Raw genomic sequence first — 20,861 nt, 5'->3', positions numbered from 1 at the left:
GCAGCTGTAAATGCTGTAACATATTGTAACATTCACATTGTCTACTTGGCCAGAATTTGTAAGTATTACAGACATACGGTACTGAATTAGGTGGTGGGATTTCTATATCAGGAGTGAATATCTAACTCATATTTAACTATTACAGACCCAATATAGTGGGCTACTGGCTTAATGAGAGGGGCTGTATGGAATAGTATGTTAGCGCAGCACTCATCCATGTATGTCATTAAGGATTCTTACAGTCACTGCTGAATGCATGATCAATTCTTTGTTGTGGTTGAGAACATGTATTTTCCTTGTGCATTTAAAAACAAGTTGATTTCTAACAGACAGGCCTGTGAAATCATATGCCCAGAATAGAAGCGACTAACTAAGACAATGGGACACCTGTATGCATGCTGGCCCTCTGGTCAGGAGGAGAGAATCAGCTGGACACACTCCACTGATTGTGAATGTAGAACCAGCAGTGGTATGTGGTTTAGGATTATTTATTTAACTAGGCAAGTCAGTTAAGAACAAATTCTTATTTACAATGACGGCCTAGGAACAGTGGATTAACTGCCTTGTTCAGGGGCAGAACGACAGATTTGTACCTTGTCAGCTCAGGGATTCAATCTAGCAACCTTCCGATTACTGGCCCAACACTCAAACCACTAAGCTACCTGCCACCCCAGAAATCAGCATTAGAGCAGAAATCATTCTACTCACCACTTGAGAAAATGAACCCTCTTGTTTCCCTGAAGCACGACAAATCCGAATGGGGTGAAGGCAAGAAAGGCTGGATTTCCAGACACATCCTGTCATACACAAAAAAACAGTGTCTCACATTGTTATGGCACAACACAATAGACCTACAATAGATACCTGTATCAAATACACACATACATACTGTATGACTGTGTAGATGCATGTGTGCTGCCATTTGCTTTAGCAATGCATTATCCATTCTACCAAGAGAGACCTCAAACATCAACTAGAGGAAACAGGGTATTTTAATGCAAATGTCTTAAACTGAAGCAGCAGTGTGTGAGAATTGGCCACCCAACCTTGCATGGATGAGGATCCACACCATATGTCTCCAGCATCTGGGCTTTCTGGAGAAAATTCAGCTCTGATGTGTCAGGTGTCTGGCCACTGAGAGAGAGCATCAATGTCTGATTAAGAAACTTAACATCAATACAGGTCTATGAAAAGAAAGAAGCAAAGGTAAAATGCATAAATAATATTAACTATGACAGAACTACAGTGCCTTCAACAGTATTCATCCCCCTTGGCATTTGTCCTATTTTGTTGCATTACAACCTGCAATTTAAATGTATTTTTATTTGGATTTCATGTAATGGACATACACAAAACAGTCCAAATTTGTAAAGTGAAATGAAAAAAAGCACTTGTTTCAACCCTGAAGGAGCGGCAAAGCTTCACAGCGGAGATGGGAATATCTGTCCATATGGCCACTTTGAGCCGTACACTCCACAGAGCTGGGCTTTACAGAAGAGTGGCCAGAAAAAAGCCTTTGCTTACAGAAAAAAGCAAGCAAACATGTTTGGTGTTCGCCAAAAGGCAGGTGGGAGACTTTCCAAACATATGGAAGAAGGTACTCTGGTCAGATGAGACTAAAATGTAGCTTTTTGGCCATCAAGGAAAACGCTCAAACTCAACACCTCTCATCACCCCAAGAACACCATCCCCACAGTGAAGCATAGTGGTGGTAGCATCATGCTGTGGGGATGTTTTTCCATTGGCAGGGACTGGGAAACTGGTCAGAAATGAAGGAATGATGGATGGCGCTAAATACAGGGAAATTCTTAAGGGAAACCTGTTTCAGTCTTCCAGAGATTTGAGACTGGGACGGAGGTTCACCTTCCAGCAGGACAATGGCCCTAAGCATACTGCTAAAGCAACAATCGAGTGGTTTAAGGGGAAACATTTACATTTCTTGGAATGGCCTAGTCAAAGCCCAGACCTCAATTCAATTGAGAATCTGTGGTGTGACTTAAAGATTGCTGTACACCAGCGGAATGCATCCAACTTGAAGGAGCTGGAGGAGTTTTGCCTTGACGAATGGGAAAACATCCCAGTGGCTAGATGTGCCAAGCTTATAGAGACATACCCCAAGAGACTTGTAGCTGTAATTGCTGCAAAAGGTGGCTCTATAAAGTATTGACTTTGGGGGGGTGAATAGTTATGCACGCTCAAGTTTTCTGTTTTTTTGTCTTATATCTTGTTAGTCACAAAAAAATATGTTTTGCATCTTCAATGTGGTATGCATGTTGTTTAAATCAAATGATACAAACCCCCAAAAAAGCAATTTTAATTCCAGGTTGTAAGGCAACAAAATAGGAAAAATGCCAAGGAAGGTGAATACTTTCGCAAGCCACTGTATTCCCCTTACACAGAGGAGTGATCAACAGAGTGAGCTGGCATGATGCTGAATAGACCAGAGAGCTCTGAATAGATGGCCAGACAGTGTATCAACCATCCTAGATACAGTACCTCTACCAATTAACATTTAATCAAGCACCAACCATTCAACAGCAATGGAGTAACGTGAGCATCAGCCTGACCTCCATCACAATCAATGGAAAAAAACATGAATAGATGCCATTGACCCTATAGGCTTGAATTACTGGTGCATTCAAAAGATCCAAATAGGCACCTGTCCCAGCATTCCAATGATATTTTCTGTGATCACAGAGTCAGGCATGTTGACAGGTGTTTTGTTGGTGGTGAGACATGAACAACCCACTAGAGAGCAGCAGAGGATCTTATCTATAATTATCATTTTAAAGATCCTTTATCTATGAACCTCTGACTACACTCCTTTGGTCAGTCACATCCTCCATGCTGTCCACAGTATACAGTATGTCCCATGGCCATGACCAGTTCACTGAGCTGGGTCACTAGACAAAGCACTCAGTAATGGGAACCAACAATAAAGAATCTTCTAATCGACTCTGAGCTAGTGTGAAAATGGCTGATCCATGTTTCAATGTCTTTAATTTATGTAGAGCACATTATCTCACACTAATTATGATTTAAACAAAGGAGAAGTGCCTTGTGGGAGGATAAATAGCTCAGACATTATGGCTAAACCATTATCCATGTGGCCTCAACCACATGAACTTTAGAGGCCTGAGGGTGAGTGTAAAAGATCAATGTTGGGAAGTGTCTGTCGCAGCCTGTCCCACTGGGAACACCATGTCTTTACAATGTGGAGAATTGGGTAATATTTGGTACCCAAAAATAGCCAAAAGTCTGTTGAATTCTGTTATCACTGCACTTTCAACCATTTAAAAGCACACCAATGTTCAAATGGGAATACAATGTCAGATATTTTATTTATACAACAACTTAATGGGTTATCACTGTGCTTGATCTAATAGCACAACCAAATAACCTGAATTGCAGTTAGTTGAGATTACATCTAAGTACATGGTGCAAGTGATCAACGCCATTTGAGATTCTGTTCAGATTGTGAAGATTTCAACATACCTGTGTCCGTGAATATGCACACTTTCTATGATTACATAAGAAGACATTTATTGTTATTGTAACCTCAAAATGTGGCCGTCGATGTGTTACTCATTTTAATGTTGAATGATGTTTCATTAATGTTTAATAATAATTTTAGGCTATTTGCTGTATTACAAAAGTAATATTGAATTGTGTTTGGTTGACAACACAAACAAATACCAACATCATTTAAAGGAGATGTATCTACTGCTTGGATAGTTTAATCTGAACCACTGACTTAATCCTATTCTTTAACATTTATTTTTGGTTGAGATGAAGATGTGAATCCAGCAGATAATTTGTTAACTTGTCGACAAGTGAATATGCTATTTACCATATTGCAAAAGTGATATTGTCTTTGGTAGTCAACCCAACCTAATATCAACATTAGAAGGAGATAGAGCTATCCAAGCAGAAGATACACCTGTACCACTGAGTCTGGCTTTAAATTGCAATTTGTCAACAAATTAATAATTGATATGATGGATTCACATCTCTATTTCAACCAAAAATCCAAAGTTAAAGAATATGACTAAATCAAATCAAACTTTCAATGCACTTTAAATACAGTTTGATTTGATCCTATTCTTTAACTTTTATTTTTGGTTGAGATGGAGTCATGAATCCAACATATTTATTATTGACTTGAAGATTCCATTTGAAATAAATCTTAAAAACCTAGGCCTTTACAGTGTTTTCGGAAAGTATTCAGACCTCTTCCTTTTTTCCACATTTTGTTACGTTACAGCCTGATTCTAAAATTGATTAAATAAAAACATTTAAATCAGCAATCTACACACAATACCCCATAATGACAAAGTGAAAAACATTTAAAAAAAACATTTTTACAAATGTATTAAATATAAAAACAGAAATACCTTACTTACATAATTATTCAGACCCTTTGCTATGAGACTCGAAATTGAGCTCAGATGCATCCTGTTTCCATTGATCATCCTTGAGATGTTTCTAAAACCTGGAGTCCACCTGTGGTAAATTCAATTGACTGAACATAATTTGGAAAGGCACACACCTGTCTATATAAAGGTCCCACAGTTGACAGTGCATGTCAGAGCAAAAACCAAGCCATGAGGTCGAAGGAATTATCCGTAAAGCTCCGAGATAGGATTGTGTTGAGGCACAGATCTGGGGAAGGGTATTGAAAACTTTCTGCAGCATTGAAGGTCCCCAAGAACACAGTGGTCTCCAGCATTCTTAAATTGAAGAAGTTTGGTACCACCAAACTCTTCCTAGAGCTGGCTGCCTATCCAAACTGAGCAAATGGGGGAGAAGGGCCTTGGTCAGGGAGGTGACCAAGAACCAGATGGTCACTGTCAGAGCTCTAGAGTTCCTTTGTGGAGATGGGAGAATCTTCCAGAAGGACAACCATCTCTGCAGCACTCCACCAATCAGGACATTATAGTAGAGTGGCCAGATGGAAGCCACTCCTCAGTAAAAGGCACATGACAGCCCGCTTGGAGTTTGCCAAAAGGCACCTAAAAACTCTCAGACCATGAGAAACAAGATTCTCTGGTCTGATGAAACCAAGATTGAACTCTTTGGCCTGAATGCCAAGCGTCACGTCTGGAGGAAACCTGGCACCATCCCTACGGTGAAGCATGGTCGTGACAGCATCACGGTGTGGGGATATTTTTCAGCGGCAGGGACTGGGAGACTAGTCAGGATCAAGGCAAAGATGAAAGCAGCAAAGTACAGAGAGATCCTTGGTGAAAACCTGCTCCAGAGCGCTCAGGACCTCAGACTGGGATGAAGGTTCACCTCAACGAACCTAAGCCCACAGCCAAGACAATGCAGGACTGGCTTCATGACAAGTCTCTGAATGTCTTAGAGTGGCCCAGCCAGAGACCAGACTTGAACTCGATCGAACATCTCTGGAGAGACCTGAAAATAGCTGTGCAGCATCGCTCCCCATCCAACCTGACAGAGCTTGAGAGGATCTGCAGAGAAGAATGGGAGAAACTCCCCAAATACAGGTGTGCCAAGCTTGTAGCTTCATACCCAAAAAGACTCAAGGCTGTAATCGCTGCCAAAGGTGCTTCAACAAAGTACTGAGTAAAGGTCTGAATACTTATGTAAAATGTGATATTTCAGTTTACTAAATTAGCAGAAAAGTCTAAAAACCTGTTTTTGCTTTGTTGTGTAGATTGATCAAGAAACATTTGTTTAATCAATTTTAGAATAAGGCTGTAACCTAACAAAATTTGGAAAAAGTCAAGGGGTCTGAATACTTTCTGAAGGCACCCTTTGTATTATCTATTTTTAGTTGAATCCTGGGCTGAATTTAAACAATAGCTATTGATGACTTCCCAAATGCCATACACTGTAGGCTTAAATAGCCTGGAGTGGATAGCCTTAAATAGCCTGGAATGGATCTTATATTGATCTGACGTTTCAAAGGTAAAAATTGAAATTCAATATATTTTCCACATAGATTCCATGTTACAATATGTTCACAAATTATGTTGAAACTACATTGATTTAACCCGTTTGTGCCCAGTAGAGTGTATCATCATTAAGAAACCCTCAGTGATGCTTCATCAGCTAACCTGCTGACAGAGAAAGTAGTGTGTGTGTGTATGCCTTTGTGTGTTTGTATGTGCACACACTACCGTATTTCACTTCATTAGGTGTATTGCACTGCACTCCATGACAGGTCTTGGGCCACGACCCTCATAATAATGACTGTATTAATGAAAGGTAGTTTTTGTGCTCAAGAAAATCCCACCATCTTGTCTCTGCAACACCCTGAAATGACAGTGGGCCATTAGCCAGCCTACCTGGTTGTTTCTGCTAGTTGCAGGTATTGGAAGGTTTTCCAATTGATTAAACAAATGTTTGAGAAGAGTGTGAAGGAACTAGTTTCCAAGACAATAAGCATTCACACAATGGTAGTTAGTGCTTTCTCAGTCAAATTGATTCATCTTATAGGTGCAGTGTGTGTATGAACGTTCATGCACGTGTGAGAGGTTAAAGAGAAACAGTAGATTGGTCCTTACATCAGTTCTGTCTTGTGTATGTCTGAGATTCGTCGCTCCAGCTTCTCTGAATGTTTTGGGAAGAACTGGAATTTAGAACTGTATCCTTCAGGATGCTTCCCAGGGTCATAGTCCCCAATCTCAGCTGGAACACAGTTCATACAAATGATCTACCATTTCACAGCACCACAGTCTAACCATACATGGTTACATACAGTACATACAGTAATATATCTAACATTCACAACATCATTCCATTCAATAAATCATAAAAAAGTGGATACAGAATATGTTCGCAGTAATAACTGCAGGTGTGAACTCTTAAACAATAATTATTAGGGCTAAGGTGAGTATTTACACAGTTCTACACACACATTACTGGCACCCTTGCCGAGGTGTTGCTAGTTCACAGGCAGCTTGTGCTGTATGTCAGCAGAGCTCTTAATGACGACAAGTTAAACTGGCCCAGGGTTGCTGTGGTTTATTTGTGACTTCATACCACACTGAGCTCCCTCAGGCGGCTCTGACAATCCTTTCCCCCAGCGAGCGAGGACGAGGAGGTGATCAGGCATCACCTCCTCATGAACAGAGCCAGTGCACCTGCCAAAGGACCTGCCTTCTCTTTCTCCTAACACTGCACTTTCTGCGGCCTTCGGCTCGCTCACCGTACCCCTCAAACATACAGCCTGCCTGCCTCTCGAGGGTCTTCTGCGTGTGAGCTCCATGCTTATACAGCTAATGATACTGCTGAGAGCAAGATGCCTGATAATCAGGCTTACAATCTAGCGTGAAATTCACGTTTAGCATTCAAAGCATTGATCTTACTTATCAGCTGTCCCATCTTTCTTTGTCAGCTATGGTTTTACAGTGTAAATTAGTGTGGAGGTGCACGTGTTGTCTGCATTAACATTTTAATTTAATGCTTTTTAGTATACAGTAGAGATCAGTCAATATGGAGGTAAGAATCCCTCAGGGCATATAATTTACAAAGTGATAACTACATCCTTATGAGAAATCCAGGTGTTTTTTTCCCCGGCTGGTATTCATCTCTATGGTGGAGGGACTGGCAGAGAAGTTATGTGAAGGTGCAGTGCAGAGAGTGGGGCAGGCAAATCCAGCCTGTCAGGTCCTGTCACTGTACCTTGCAGGATGAAGGCAGCCAGCATGGCAGCATCCGTCGTCTTACACAGGAGGCGGCCATGATACAGATCTCTCTTGATCTGCAGGAAGACTAAATATCTGGGACCAGAACAGAGTGGGCGAAGAAGGTCAGAGGTCATGGATCTCAGTCACCTGTCTACTTTAATGAGATTCATCAACATTACAGACCACACTTATTTTTAGATCTATTGCAACAACAAGACATCGCCACAGATAAATCTCAAAAGATGTTGGGGACAGGGTTTGGTAGGGGATGCCCTGAGGCAAACTGCTGCTATTGTCGACTGACTGTGTTTCTGTTCAAGCCTCCAGATTAGAATCCAGACAAGACCAGAGCTTCCCAGAACACAGCAGCACTGTCCTGACAGATACAGCAGCTACACTGGCTGCAGACTGAGACTAACACCTGGAACAAAGCAGGTGTTACCAATGGTTATAGTACAGGATTGCCCATTTATTGATTCTGAAGTGAATGTAACACGTGATAGAAACAGTGGGAGAAACGACCCAACGGACCCCAGATTCCCCTGATACCAACAACCAACACCAAAATGAGCCCAGGAGAACCCATGTATGTGAATGAGAAGAATATACACTACCGTTCAAAAGTTTGGGGTCAAATGTCCTTGTTTTTTTAAAGAAAAGCTAACTTTTTTGTCCTTTAAAATTACATCAAATTGATCAGAAATACAGTGTAGACATTGTTAATGTTGTAAATTACTATTGTAGCTGGAAATGGCAGATTTTTTATGGAATATAGAATGAGGAGTGGGAGGACCCGGTGCATGACTGAGCAAGAGGACAAGTACATTAGAGTGTCTAGTTTGAGAAACAGATGCCTCACAAGTCCTCAACTGGCAGCTTCAAGCTGCCTCCCAGTCCTCTTTCTATTCTGGTTAGAGCCAGTTTGCGCTGTTCTGTGAAGGGAGTAGTACACAGCATTGTACGTGATCTTCAGTTTCTTGGCAATTTCTCGCATGGAATAGCCTTCATTTCTCAGAACAAGAATAGACTGACAAGTTTAAGAATAAAGTTCTTTGTTTCTGGACATTTTCAGCCTGTAATCGAATCCACAAATGCTGATGCTCCAGATACTCAACTAGTCTAAAGAAGGCCAGTTGTATTGCTTTTTTAATCAGAACAACAGTTTTCAGCTGTGCTAACATAATTGAAAAATAGTTTTCTAATGATCAATTAGCCTTTTAAAATGATCAACTTGGATTAGCTAACACAACGTGCCATTGGAACCCAGGAGTGATGATTGCTGATAATGGGCCTCTGTACGCCTATGCAGATATTCCATTCAAAATCAGCTGTTTCCATCTACGTTTCCAATACAATAACGTCTACACTGATCAATTTGATGTTATTTTAATGGACAAAAAATGGCCATTTCTTCAAAAACAACGCCATTTCTTAGTGACCCCAAACTTTTGAACAGTAGTGTACATATCCTTGGCTGTAATTTTGTCATCTAGGACAGCTTCACAACAGCTAATAGTATGTCACTTAAGGATCCATAGGTGCTAAAAAATAGCAATTTCCTTTTCTCTCTTTGGGTGACTCCAGTTAAATCGCTGATGGTCAATTGTCTGCCCTACATTTCTTTTGTCTTTTCTGCTTGCCTTTCACATCTCTGCTGTCGGTAGATTTGGTGAAAAAAAGCTGTGAATTTAAATGAATATTTGACCCATCTCTATCCTCTTCCCTCATTGTGTGGTCTAACCTGTGTACCATGTATTGTCCAGTATCGCTTCAATATGCGATTCATGAGGAAACTATATTGAAGAAAACTTCAGTGTCATTGATTATTTCCTCTCCTTTCACTCTTCCTCTCTCTAGTATGAGGTGGTCTATCCTGCCCTACCACTCTCATCATATCTCTTGCGAACTATATTTCTCTTTTCCTCAGCCTTCACTATCCTTCTCGCCTCCTCCCCTCTCTCCATCCATTCATAATTCACATAATTCATTATCTGCACTCTGCATTCTGTGTTCATTTCATCACACCTAAGTGTAGACTCCCTGGAAGGTAATGAATATGAGATGGCAACCACCTGATTCACACAGGCTAGGTTGGTGTGCCTCCTTTCAACACATACACAAATTGTAATAGACATTAGCAAACACACATGTACTAATGCACAGACACAATAAACACACTCATACTCAATTGCACATGTACTTGCTTCTTTAATGTCATCATCAAGTGGTTGAAATCAGAGAGTATCAGAGGGCGTTTAAAAGGCCCTATTGAGGGCACAGAGAGGCTTTTCTGGGTGACCTCATTGCAGACTGCACAGGGAATGAGGGAGTCAGGCGAAGAAATGCATAAGTGATTCTAATCTGAGCTAGCTGGGAGCTAATCATGTATCATTTAGAGGAGTCTGCTAGCCGTAATTGACCCTCAGTCTTCCTCTTTCCCTCAGCAGTCAGCAAGCCAGAGAGACCAACGCAGAGCACAGCTACACAACCTCGCAATTTAGCAGCCATTCTACTTCAGGGAGCAGGCTCGCTCACAAGCTTACTTAGGAAGGCTTTTTACATACATCTCAACTTCAAAAAGCACTGTCTTTTTATTTATCGCACTGTTTTTAGACGAAGTGCTCTTTTATTATAGAGGCCCTTCAATAATGTCTGGGGAAAAAATACTGTCAGTGCATTCAGAACACAAACATTTCTGGGGGAAATGAAAAGTGTGAGAAAAGGTGATAAACACCAGCTGCTGCTTTGAAACTGCTTTAGAAAAGGCAAAAGTTCTTGAAGATTTTTAAACACAAAGCTTTCATGTCTGCTTTCCCTGACTTCCTCTTCATACTAGAGGCTGGGGGAGTGGTCCTACCTGGTGATTTCCTCTTTGAGAGCAGCGGGGTCAGGGGGGTAAAACTTGACTCTGAGACACATGGTGAATGGAGGCTGGGCTGGGGAACAAAGGAAATGGAGAAACAGTCAGGAACATTTCACGATCACAGTTTAAATGATTCACTGAAAAAATGCTCTAAATGCACCGCCTTGCATGTGTTTGATTCAGACACTATGAAGTTAGAATTTAAAATGACTAGAGTCAATTTAAACACTCATGAATTAAGCAATCTGTGAAGGGGGCACTGACAAATGATTACTGTAAATCATTACTTCATATCATCACAAGGTAAACAGTAGAATAGGCAAACGGAATCTCGCTTAAAGGAAAAATAATTTTGCATCATCATAATGATGTGGAAGGTGACACTTTGCTTCTTGAAAGTCCAATATCTTGAAAACTTGACTGCTGGCATGAAAAACATTTTGGGACTGTATCAACAGTGGACTAATGAAAACAAATACCAAAAGATAGATGTTGACTGGATTTTCCCTTTAAGCTCTGTATCCACAATTAGGGAGACACAGTTCATGATGATTTGCAAGAGAGTGGGTGAGAGACCTTTTGTGTGGATTATCTTTTGCTAGGAAGGGACAATTCATACAGTTCTGTCCTTCCAGTCAAATGGAGAATCTAGATATATTGAAATCTTAAAACAGTAACTTCCTACCATTTGAATTCAAATGCACATTCATTAGTCAAATTAGATGATGCGTCATTAAAGATGCCATGGCGATGATAACTATACTTGCTCAATTAGCAGAATGATCATAGCATGAAGAGGAAGACACTGAAGACTTACATTTCATCTGCTTGGCAATACACTTTGTGACCTCCAACCAATGCTGCATCAACAACAAAAAGACATATGATCAAAGTGTGAAAAAAGCTAAACATGTCTAAAAATCCTACAATGACACTGACACCATGCTCATATCACTCTATGAAGCAGGTTAAATGAAGCAGGTTAAATGAAGCAGGTTAAATGCAATAAACAGGAATGACAGTTCATCGAAAGACGTGTGAAAACCTGTGTTATGTTATGTCAGCTTCACGCCTGTCTCCGTTCATATCCAACATCCGTCTCTAATCTGACAAGAATCATATAATTAATGCTATCAGTTCCTGATTTGTATAATTAAATCATCATCATACTGAAGCAAATTGAACAGTAAGGGCATACAGAGATAACAGTTCTCTCTATAAATGACAGTAATGGATGGTCTTTCAAATTATAATACTATACCACCAGCATGCCTGGGCCTGCCGAGACAGACAGATAAGCAGACACTGTGCAGTGGCAGTGCTCTCTAGGGTCAGTTCAGAAGGTAACTCTGGTTTTGCCTGTATATCAGGCACTGATTCATCCCCCATCCTTCTGGCAACATTCACTCCATCAATTCCCTCTCTCCGCCAACCCCTCACCCCAACAACAACCACGGAAATAGCCCTGAGTGGCAGCATAAGAAATGCAGGATGGGGAGGACCGGTCTTGTCTCTGATGCTAAAACACAATGTGAGCACATGTTAATTCTTCATGAATCAAGCAGTGCAGCTACAAGCCATCTCTGAGTAATAACCCTCTGTGCTCTGCTGCTGCTGCTGCTGATGATTGTATGAGTGTCTCTCTAAAAGCGTATGTTATGAAAGTGTCACGCCCTGATCTGTTTCACCTGTTCCTGTGATTGTCTCCTCCCCCTCCAGGTGTCGCCTATTTTCCCCAGTGTATTTATCCCTGTGTTTCCTGTCTCTCTGTGCCAGTTCGTCTTGTATGTTTAGTCAAGTCAACCAACGTGTTTTTCCCGTACTCCTTTTCTATTATATCGTCCTCCCGGTTCTGAGCCCTGCCTGACTCTGGACTACTTTCCGGCCTGCCTGATCATCCTGCCTGCCCTGACCTTGATTCTGCCTGCCCTTCGGTACCTATTGGACTCTGATCTGGTTTTGACCTTTTTGCCTGTCCACGACCATTCTCTTGACTACCCCTTTGGATTAATAAACATTGTAAGGCTCCAACCATCTGCCTCCTGTGTCTGCATCTGGGTCTCGCCTTGTGCCTTGATATAAATAAATAAAATAACATATCTTCAATCTGGCCCTGTATCTCTTTAAACTGTCACCTCCACTGCAGTATGCTTCATCCAACACAGACACACACACACACACTCACTCACCCGCTGCTTGTCTGGGTCCACATATCTGATGCCGAAGTAGTCCTTCTCCAGCAGATTCAGGTGGTGGCAGATGAGGTCGAACAGATACTGTCCTTTAGCATCCCGCTGCAAGATAAGGGAAAAACAATAGCATGAGAAACTCACAGCGAACACAAGAAAAGACCACAACTAACAACTTAAAAGGAAATTTTGAGGAAATATCCCCACTGATAGGGTACAAGTGGTCCGGCCCAGCCCAGGAACTCAACAACTTCATGAGGACATGAGGGAGAATGTGAGATTGAGGGAAAGAGGGAGGTAATTACTGATAGCAGAATGTGCTTCATATTTTCCAGACCCTGTGGAGATATCCAGGATTCATCCAATATTAATGACAGCCACTATAGCCACCTGCAGAGTCTAGGCCAGAAACCTCCATAGCTAAAGCACAATGAGAGAATGGATTAAGTGTGCTGACAACTGGCTGGCTTAGACTGACATTTGTTCAGGGAGATGACTCAGGGACGGGGAGGGTGATATGATACTGGGTCTTGATAACCAAACAACGCACATCAAGTATCACACAGTATAAGTATGAAGATTTAAAGGCATTAATGGCGTATGAATGGATTTAAAGGCATTAATAGGAGATCAAAGAGAAGTCAACTCACTTGGCACAAATTGGTGAATCAATGTTGTTTCCACATCATTGCAATCCCCCAAAATCTATGTGATGATGTTGAATCAACGTGAAAAACTGACTTGATTTGAAAAAAGTCCATGACATAGTGACATTTTTGGCTGATTTCACTTTGATTCACATTAGTTGACAACTCAACCATATGTAAATAAAAACTAGACATTGAACTGATATCTGTGCCCAGTGGGAAGACATTGAAGGAGAGGATAGAAGAGGACAGGAGAGTGCCCACCTTCACAAGCCTTTCCCCTCCCTCTCTGACACATCGCTGAAAGACTTTATCCAGCTCCCAGCACTGATTACCATTTAAAATATCACTCAGACCAACATGTTTTCCATAATAATAGCTAAACTCTCTGAATTATTCCAGAAAGATAAGTGATTTGAGCTTCCAACAAACATTACACACCACCATTACAAGTTGTTTTCCCTCTGGCATTTGTGAGGACTGCTTTGTATTAGCAAAAGCACACACCAGGGATGATTACAGCTCATTGGAACAGGGTGGTGATCCATTCAGCAGGCAGGCAACTAATACATCTCTCTACCTAGTCTACAACCTAAGAGTTTTATACTGCAGGCTCAGCCAGGCTGTCAGCTTAACACTGTGTCAGTCATCTAACTATAGTCTAGAGGAATGGCACTTGTCCTGTGATGAGCATGTGTACTGGGACTGGGTGGACTAGAATTCTGACACACTGGCACTGTGTTTCAATACCCTGTCCTTATGCAGTAGCAAATCAAATTGTATTTGTCACATGTGCTGAGTACAACAGAATACAACCTTACAGTGAAATGCTTACTTACAACCCATTTACCAACAATGCAGTTTTAAGAAAATACATAAAAAAAGTAGAGATAAGAATAACAAATCATTAAAGAGCAGCAGTAAATAACAAAAGTGGGGATGTATACAGGGGGTACCGGTACAGAGTCAATGTGCAGGGGCACCACTGTCGATGTAATTGAGGTAATATGTACCTGTAGGTAGAGTTATTAAAGTGACTATAAATAGATAATAACCGAGAGTAGCAGCAGCGTAGAAGAGGGGGGGGGGGTGCAAATAGCCATTTGATTAGATGTTCAGGAGTCTTATGGCTTAGGGAGTAGAAGCTGTTAAGAAGCAGAGAGAACAGTCTTTGACTAGGGTGGTTGGAGTCTTTGACAATTTTTAGGGCCTTCCTCTGACAACGCCTGGTATAGAGGTCCTGGATGGCAGGAAGCTTGGCCCCTGTGATGTACTGGGCCATATGCACTACCCTCTGTAGTGCTTGCGATCGGAGGCCGAGCAGTTGCCATACCAGGCAGTGATGCAACCCGTCAGGATGCTCTCGATGGTACAGCAGTAAAACCTTTTGAGGATCTGAGGACCCATACCAAATCTTTTCAGTCTCCTGTGGGGGAAAGGTTTTGTCGTGCCCTATTCACGACTGTCTTGGTGAGGTTGGACCATGTTAGTTTGTTGGTGATGTGGACGCCAAGGAACTTGAAGCTCTCAACCTGTTCCACTACAGCACCATTGATGAGAATGGGGGCGTGCTCGGTCCTCCTTTTCCTGTAGTCCACAATCTCCTTTGTCTTGATCACGTTGAGGGAGAGGTTGTTGTCCTGGCACCACCAGCGCCGCCTCTGGATGAGTGTTTTCCTGTTTGCTTATGGCAGTATACACCTCATTTGGTGCGGTCTTAGTGCCAGCGTCGATCTGTGGTGACATGTAGACAGCTATGAAAAATATAGATGAAAACTACATGATTCCATATGTGTTATTTCATAGTTTTGATGTCTTCACTATTATTCTACAATGTATAAAATAGTAAAAATAAAGAAAAACCCTTGAATGAGTAGGTGTGTCCAAACTTTTGACTGGTACTATATATATATATATATATATATATACACACGTGTGTGTATTATGGTGTACATTACATTTTAATAGCTGAAGTGGATGTACACATGCAGCTGCTGATGTAGTGTCTTCTACGCATGACGTGTGTGACATATTAAGAGGATTGCAACTCCCAGTCTAACTAATATCTGTGATTTGGATGTGGTGGTGATAAATCAGTGGCAGGAATTGAATAGAGATTAATGTTGGCGCTGATCACTCCACCAGAGATGGTAAAGAAAGCAAGACATCTCCCTTGCAATATTTTTCTGGTGGGGGCGGGGAAGGGACAATAAGTAGACTGGAGCCAGCTGTTATTGGGCATAGAATAAAATTCCCATATAATAAAATCCTGTCTGTGTAAGTGGGCGTTCCCTCTCTTGCGTAAGCATTCCAGAGATAACGGAGGAACCGTGAGCTCAAGCAGGAAAGCATGCGCACGCGAGAGAGAAAGCCCACTTTTGCCCACTTTTGACTTTGACATTGTTTCCCAATGATAAACTGCCTGAGTAAGACATCTTAATTTATCTACCATCTTTGGCTCCACTCCTAACCCTCTCCACCTTCCTCCCCATGCCAGGGAAAAACAGGCCTCACGTGCCACCTCACTCCCTCCCCACTGGCTCACTGGGGGCCTTTTAATGGAGCTCAGTAATAGGGTCAGTAAACACACATGCTCCTCACAATCAAACTCATAAGCTCATAACATAACTCTCAAATGAACATGCTTCAAGGTCAAGTATATCAGGTGTCAGATAAACCAGTCACACTGCTATTGTTAACATGTCAGCCTCCTAATGCTGTGTGGGGGCTACGTTTAACAGAACATCATCACAGTGAAGGATGTGAAAATCTCTGCTTGAGTTCATGTAGAATCTGTATCCCGCTATAGCAGTATTGGAATGGAATGAAGTCTATTTAGTGGCCTTGGCCAGGAAAATAATATGGTTAATCCAAATGTTTATCTACAGCATCCATATACTGTATCTACCATCTCTTACTGTCCCTATTTGCATAACAACCAGAGAATTTCATGATGCCCTCAGTGTGGTCAGAGCTCTGCATGTCTATTTTTGGTAGTCTGACAGATGGGGTGCAGTGGACCTTAAATGCACCCGATTAAAGCATGCCAAGCACAATGTGATGTGTGGGTGAACAGCAGAGGATTCCCTAAATGAGCTCCTGACACAGAGGGGACTGATGCCTGCTGGGAATGTCTGGCTGTCTGGCCATGTGTGGGTAACATGCTGCTGTGGGTAACATGCTGCTGTGGGCCTGGACACAACCTGATGGCTGCTGCTGCTATTGGATCTTGATGGATCTCTCCAGTCCAGAGAACAAGACGACATCATGTCCCTCTCCATCACAATTAAGAACAGTATGACCCTAGAGCTTCAGGCCAGGCCAGGCAGTTTGGACTGCTAGAGTCAGCCTCAGTCACTCGCGCTCTCCTCATTGGGCCTGTGATGGCAGAGGAAGTGTCCCTGGGAGCAGTAGTCTCCTCCATGTCATTACTCAGGCTCCAGATAACACACTTCATTAAGAGAGAGCTCTGTCAGAGAAAGCTTACTGGGTGCCAGCCATGACTCTCCGGACAAATATCGGCGCAAGGGAGCGGTGCTCGAGGTGTCACAGTCTGACCTTTCCACAGTAAGACTAAGGGCTCCCGGGCCGCCATGGGTGATCGCCGCTGTCACTTCCAGACCGCTCTTTCACAGCGAGCTCACAAATCAACCCGACAAGCCTGCTTACTGGGCTCGGGCAGCAAAAATAGAAGCGCAGGGCTGTTGCATTGTGCAAGGACACACACTCGCTTATCAATTATGCAAATTAGATAATACAGTAAATGACATAGATCCCTCAATAAGATAAATCAGTCTCTCACTCATGTATTGACACAAATATCCTGTCATGCATATTTATGAACTACATACAGTGCATTTGGAAAGTATTCAGACCCTTTGACTATTTCCACATTTTGTTACATTACAGCGTTATTCAAAAATGTATCCAATTGTTTTTTCCCTCATCAATCTACACACAATGCCCAATAATGACAAAGCAAAATCAGGTTTTTAGAAATGTTTTCAAATGTATTAACAACAAAATGTCACTCCCTTGTCTAAGTATTTTGTGTTTTTCTTCATGTATTGGGTCAGGCCAGGGTGTGGCATGGGGTTTTTGTATTGTGGTGTGTTTTGTCTTGGGGTTTTGGTGTGTATGTATTGGGATTGTAGCTAGTGGGGTTATCTAGCAAAGTCTATGGCTGTCTGGAGTGGTTCTCAATCAGAGGCAGGTGTTTATCGTTGTCTCTGATTGGGAACCATATTTAGGCAGCCATATTCTTTGAGTTTGTCGTGGGTGATTGTCCTTAGTGTCGTTGTTCCTATCTCTTTATTTATTTACACAAGTATAGGCTGTTTCGGTTTTCGTTACGTTCTTTGTTTTGTAGTGTTTTGTGTTTATTCGTGTTTCACGTTGTTCATTAAACATGGATCGAAAATCTACACGCTGCATTTTGGTCCGACTATCCTTCACACCTAGAAAACCGTGACAGAATCACCCACCACCAACGGATCAAGCAGCGTGTCAACAGGCAGGAGCAGCCCAAAGAGGAGATGCGCTATAAGGATTTCTGGACATGGGAGGAAATCCTAAACGGAGAAGGACCCTGGGCTCAGCCTGGAGAATATCGCCGCCCCAAAGAAGAACTGGAGGCGGCGAAAACGGAGAGGCGCCGGTATGAGGAGGCAGCACGGCGACTCGGAAGGAAGCCTGAGCTCCAAAAATTTCTTGGGGGGGGCTCAGGGAGAGTGTGGCAGAGTCAGGAGTCATACCTGAGCCAACTCTCCCTGTTTATCGTGAGGAGCCAAGGAGGAGACCAGAACCAGAGCTGGTGTTGGAGGTGAGCGAAACAGAGACTGTGAAGGAGTTAATGGGGAAATTGGAGGAGAGAGAAATGAGGGAGTTGCTGTGTTGGTGCTTTTTGCATGGAATTCGCCCGACGGAACGTGTCGGGGATTTGATGGCACCTGGGTTAGCGCTCCATACTCGTCCTGAGGTGCGTGTTAGTCGGCTGGTGAAGTTGGTGCCAGCCTCACGCACCAGGCCTCCTGTGCACATCCCTAGCCTTGCACGTCCTGTGCCAGCACTGCTCTCAAGATCTCCAGTACGCCTTCACGGTCTAGCCCATCCTGTGCCACCTCCACACTCCAGCCCTCCAGTAGCAGCTCCCCGCACCAGGCTTCCTGTGCGTGTGCTCGGTTCAGTACCACCAGTACCAGCACCACGCATCAGGCCTACAGTGCGCCTCGCCTCTCCAGCGCTGCCGGAGCCTTTCTCCTCTCTTGCGCTGCCGGAGTCTCCCGTCTGTTCAGCGCTGCCGGAGCCTTTCTCCTCTACAGCGCTGCTGGAGTCTCCCGCCTGTTCAGCGCAGCCAGAGCCTCTCTCCTCTCCTGCGCTGCCGGAGTCTCCCGCCTGTTCAGCGCAGCCAGAGCTGCCAGCCTGCATAGAGCAGCCAGAGCTGCCAGCCTGCATGGAGAAGCCAGAGCTGCCAGCCTGCATGGAGAAGCCAGTCTGCAAGGAGCTGTCAGTCTGCGAGGAGCTGTCAGTCTGCGAGGAGCTGCCAGTCTGCGAGGAGCTGCCAGTCTGCGAGGAGCTGCCAGTCTGCAAGGAGCTGCCAGTCTGCACGGAGCTGTCAGTCTGCAAGGAGCTGCCAGTCTGTAAGGAGCTGCCAGTCTGTAAGGAGCTGCCAGTCTGCAAGGAGCCGCCAGAGCTGCCAGTCTGTAAGAAGCTGCCAGAGCTGTCAGCCTACATGGAGCAGCCAGAGCCGCTAGTCAGCGTGGAGCAGCCAGAGCCGCCAGTCAGCATGGAGCAGCCAGATCTTTCAGTCTGCCAGGAACCGCCAGTCGGCCAGACTCTTCCAGATCTGCCAGTCAACCAGACTCTTCCAGATCTGCCAGTCAACCAGACTCTTCCAGATCTGCCAGTCAACCAGACTCTTCCAGATCTGCCAGTCAACCAGACTCTTCCAGATCTGCCAGTCAACCAGACTCTTCCAGATCTGCCAGTCAACCAGACTCTTCCAGATCCGCCAGTCAGCCGGGATCTGCCAGTCGGCCAGGATCCGCCAGTCGGCCAGGATCCGCCAGTCGGCCAGGATCCGCCAGTCGGCCAGGATCCGCCAGATCTGCCAGTCAGCCAGGATCTGCTGAAACCACCAGCCAGCCAGGATCTGGTAGATCTATCTACCTGCCTGAGCTTCCTCTCACTCCCGAGCTTCCTCTCACTCCCGAGCTTCCTCTCACTCCCGAGCTTTCTCTCAGTCCCGAGCTGTCCTTCAGTCCCGAGCTGTCCTTCAGTCCCGATCTGCTCCTCAGTCCAGTGGGTTTCTGGGTGAGGACTACTAGGCCATGGTCGGCGGCGAGGGTGGACTATCCAGGGACGCGAGGAGAGGGGACTAAGACATTGACTGAGTGGGTTCCACGTCCCGCGCCGGAGCCGCCACCATGGACAGACGCCCACCCGGACCCTCCCTATTGTTTTGAGGTGCGTTCGGGAGTCCGCACCTTAGGGAGGGGGGGGGGCGTTCTGTCACGCCATGGTCTAAGTATTTTGTGTTTTTCTTCATGTATTGGGTCAGGCCAGGGTGTGGCATGGGGTTTTTGTATTGTGGTGTGTTTTGTCTTGGGGTTTTGGTGTGTATGTATTGGGATTGTAGCTAGTGGGGTTATCTAGCAACGTCTATGGCTGTCTGGAGTGGATCTCAATCAGAGGCAGGTGTTTATCGTTGTCTCTGATTGGGAACCATATTTAGGCAGCCATATTCTTTGAGTTTGTCGTGGGTGATTGTCCTTAGTGTCGTTGTTCCTATCTCTTTATTTATTTACACAAGTATAGGCTGTTTCGGTTTTCGTTACGTTCTTTGTTTTGTAGTGTTTTGTGTTTATTCGTGTTTCACGTTGTTCATTAAACATGGATCGCAATCTACACGCTGCATTTTGGTCCGACTATCCTTCACACCTAGAAAACCGTAACACAAAAAACTGAAATATCACATTCACATAAGTACTGTATTCAGACCCTTCACTCAGTACTTTGTTGAAGCACCTTAGGTAGAGATTACAACCTTGAGTCTTCTTGGGTATGAAGCAACAAGCTTGGCACACCTGTATTTGGGGAGTTTCTCCCATTCTTCTCTCCAGAACCTCTCAAGCTCTGTCAGGTTGGATGGGGAGCATCACTGCACAGCTATTTTCAGGTCTCTCCAGAGATGTTCTTTCGAGTTCATGTCCGGGCTCTGGCTGGGCCATTCAAGAACATTCAGAGGCTTCTCCCGAAGCCAATCCTGCGTTGTCTTGGCTGTGTGCTTAGGGTCATTGTTCTGTTGGAAGGTGAACCTTCACCCCAGTCTGAGGTCCTGAGCACTCTAGAGCAGGTTTTCATCAAGGATCTCTCTGTACTTTGCTGCTTTCATCTTTCCCTCGATCCTGACTAGTCTCCCAGTCCCTGCCACTGAAAAATACCCCCACAGCATGATGCTGTCATGACCATGCTTCACTGTAGGGATGGTGCCAGGTTTCCTCCA

The 20,861-nt window shown here is 43.8% G+C and overlaps 1 protein-coding gene across 3 annotated transcripts in view; it reads right to left on the bottom strand.

Annotated features, from left to right (window-relative positions):
• Positions 1-20,861, bottom strand: part of LOC112218591 (FERM domain-containing protein 5) — a 111,336-nt gene that overhangs the window by 10,540 nt on the left and 79,935 nt on the right. For all 3 annotated transcript variants that reach the window (XM_024379503.2, XM_024379505.2, XM_024379504.2), the window contains exons 2-8: positions 12,711-12,815; positions 11,339-11,381; positions 10,516-10,594; positions 7,654-7,751; positions 6,534-6,657; positions 1,047-1,134; positions 709-797 (exon numbers count right to left, since the gene is read on the bottom strand). In XM_024379503.2, the coding sequence (XP_024235271.1) occupies positions 709-797; positions 1,047-1,134; positions 6,534-6,657; positions 7,654-7,751; positions 10,516-10,594; positions 11,339-11,381; positions 12,711-12,815 (626 nt within the window). The remainder of the gene's footprint in view (positions 1-708; positions 798-1,046; positions 1,135-6,533; positions 6,658-7,653; positions 7,752-10,515; positions 10,595-11,338; positions 11,382-12,710; positions 12,816-20,861) is intronic.

This window comes from Oncorhynchus tshawytscha, linkage group LG19 (genome assembly GCF_018296145.1).
Source record: "Oncorhynchus tshawytscha isolate Ot180627B linkage group LG19, Otsh_v2.0, whole genome shotgun sequence".
Classification (NCBI taxonomy): Eukaryota; Metazoa; Chordata; class Actinopteri; order Salmoniformes; family Salmonidae; genus Oncorhynchus; species Oncorhynchus tshawytscha.
Note: the sequence above shows the minus strand (reverse complement) of the source record. Positions and strands in the feature narration are given on the sequence as shown.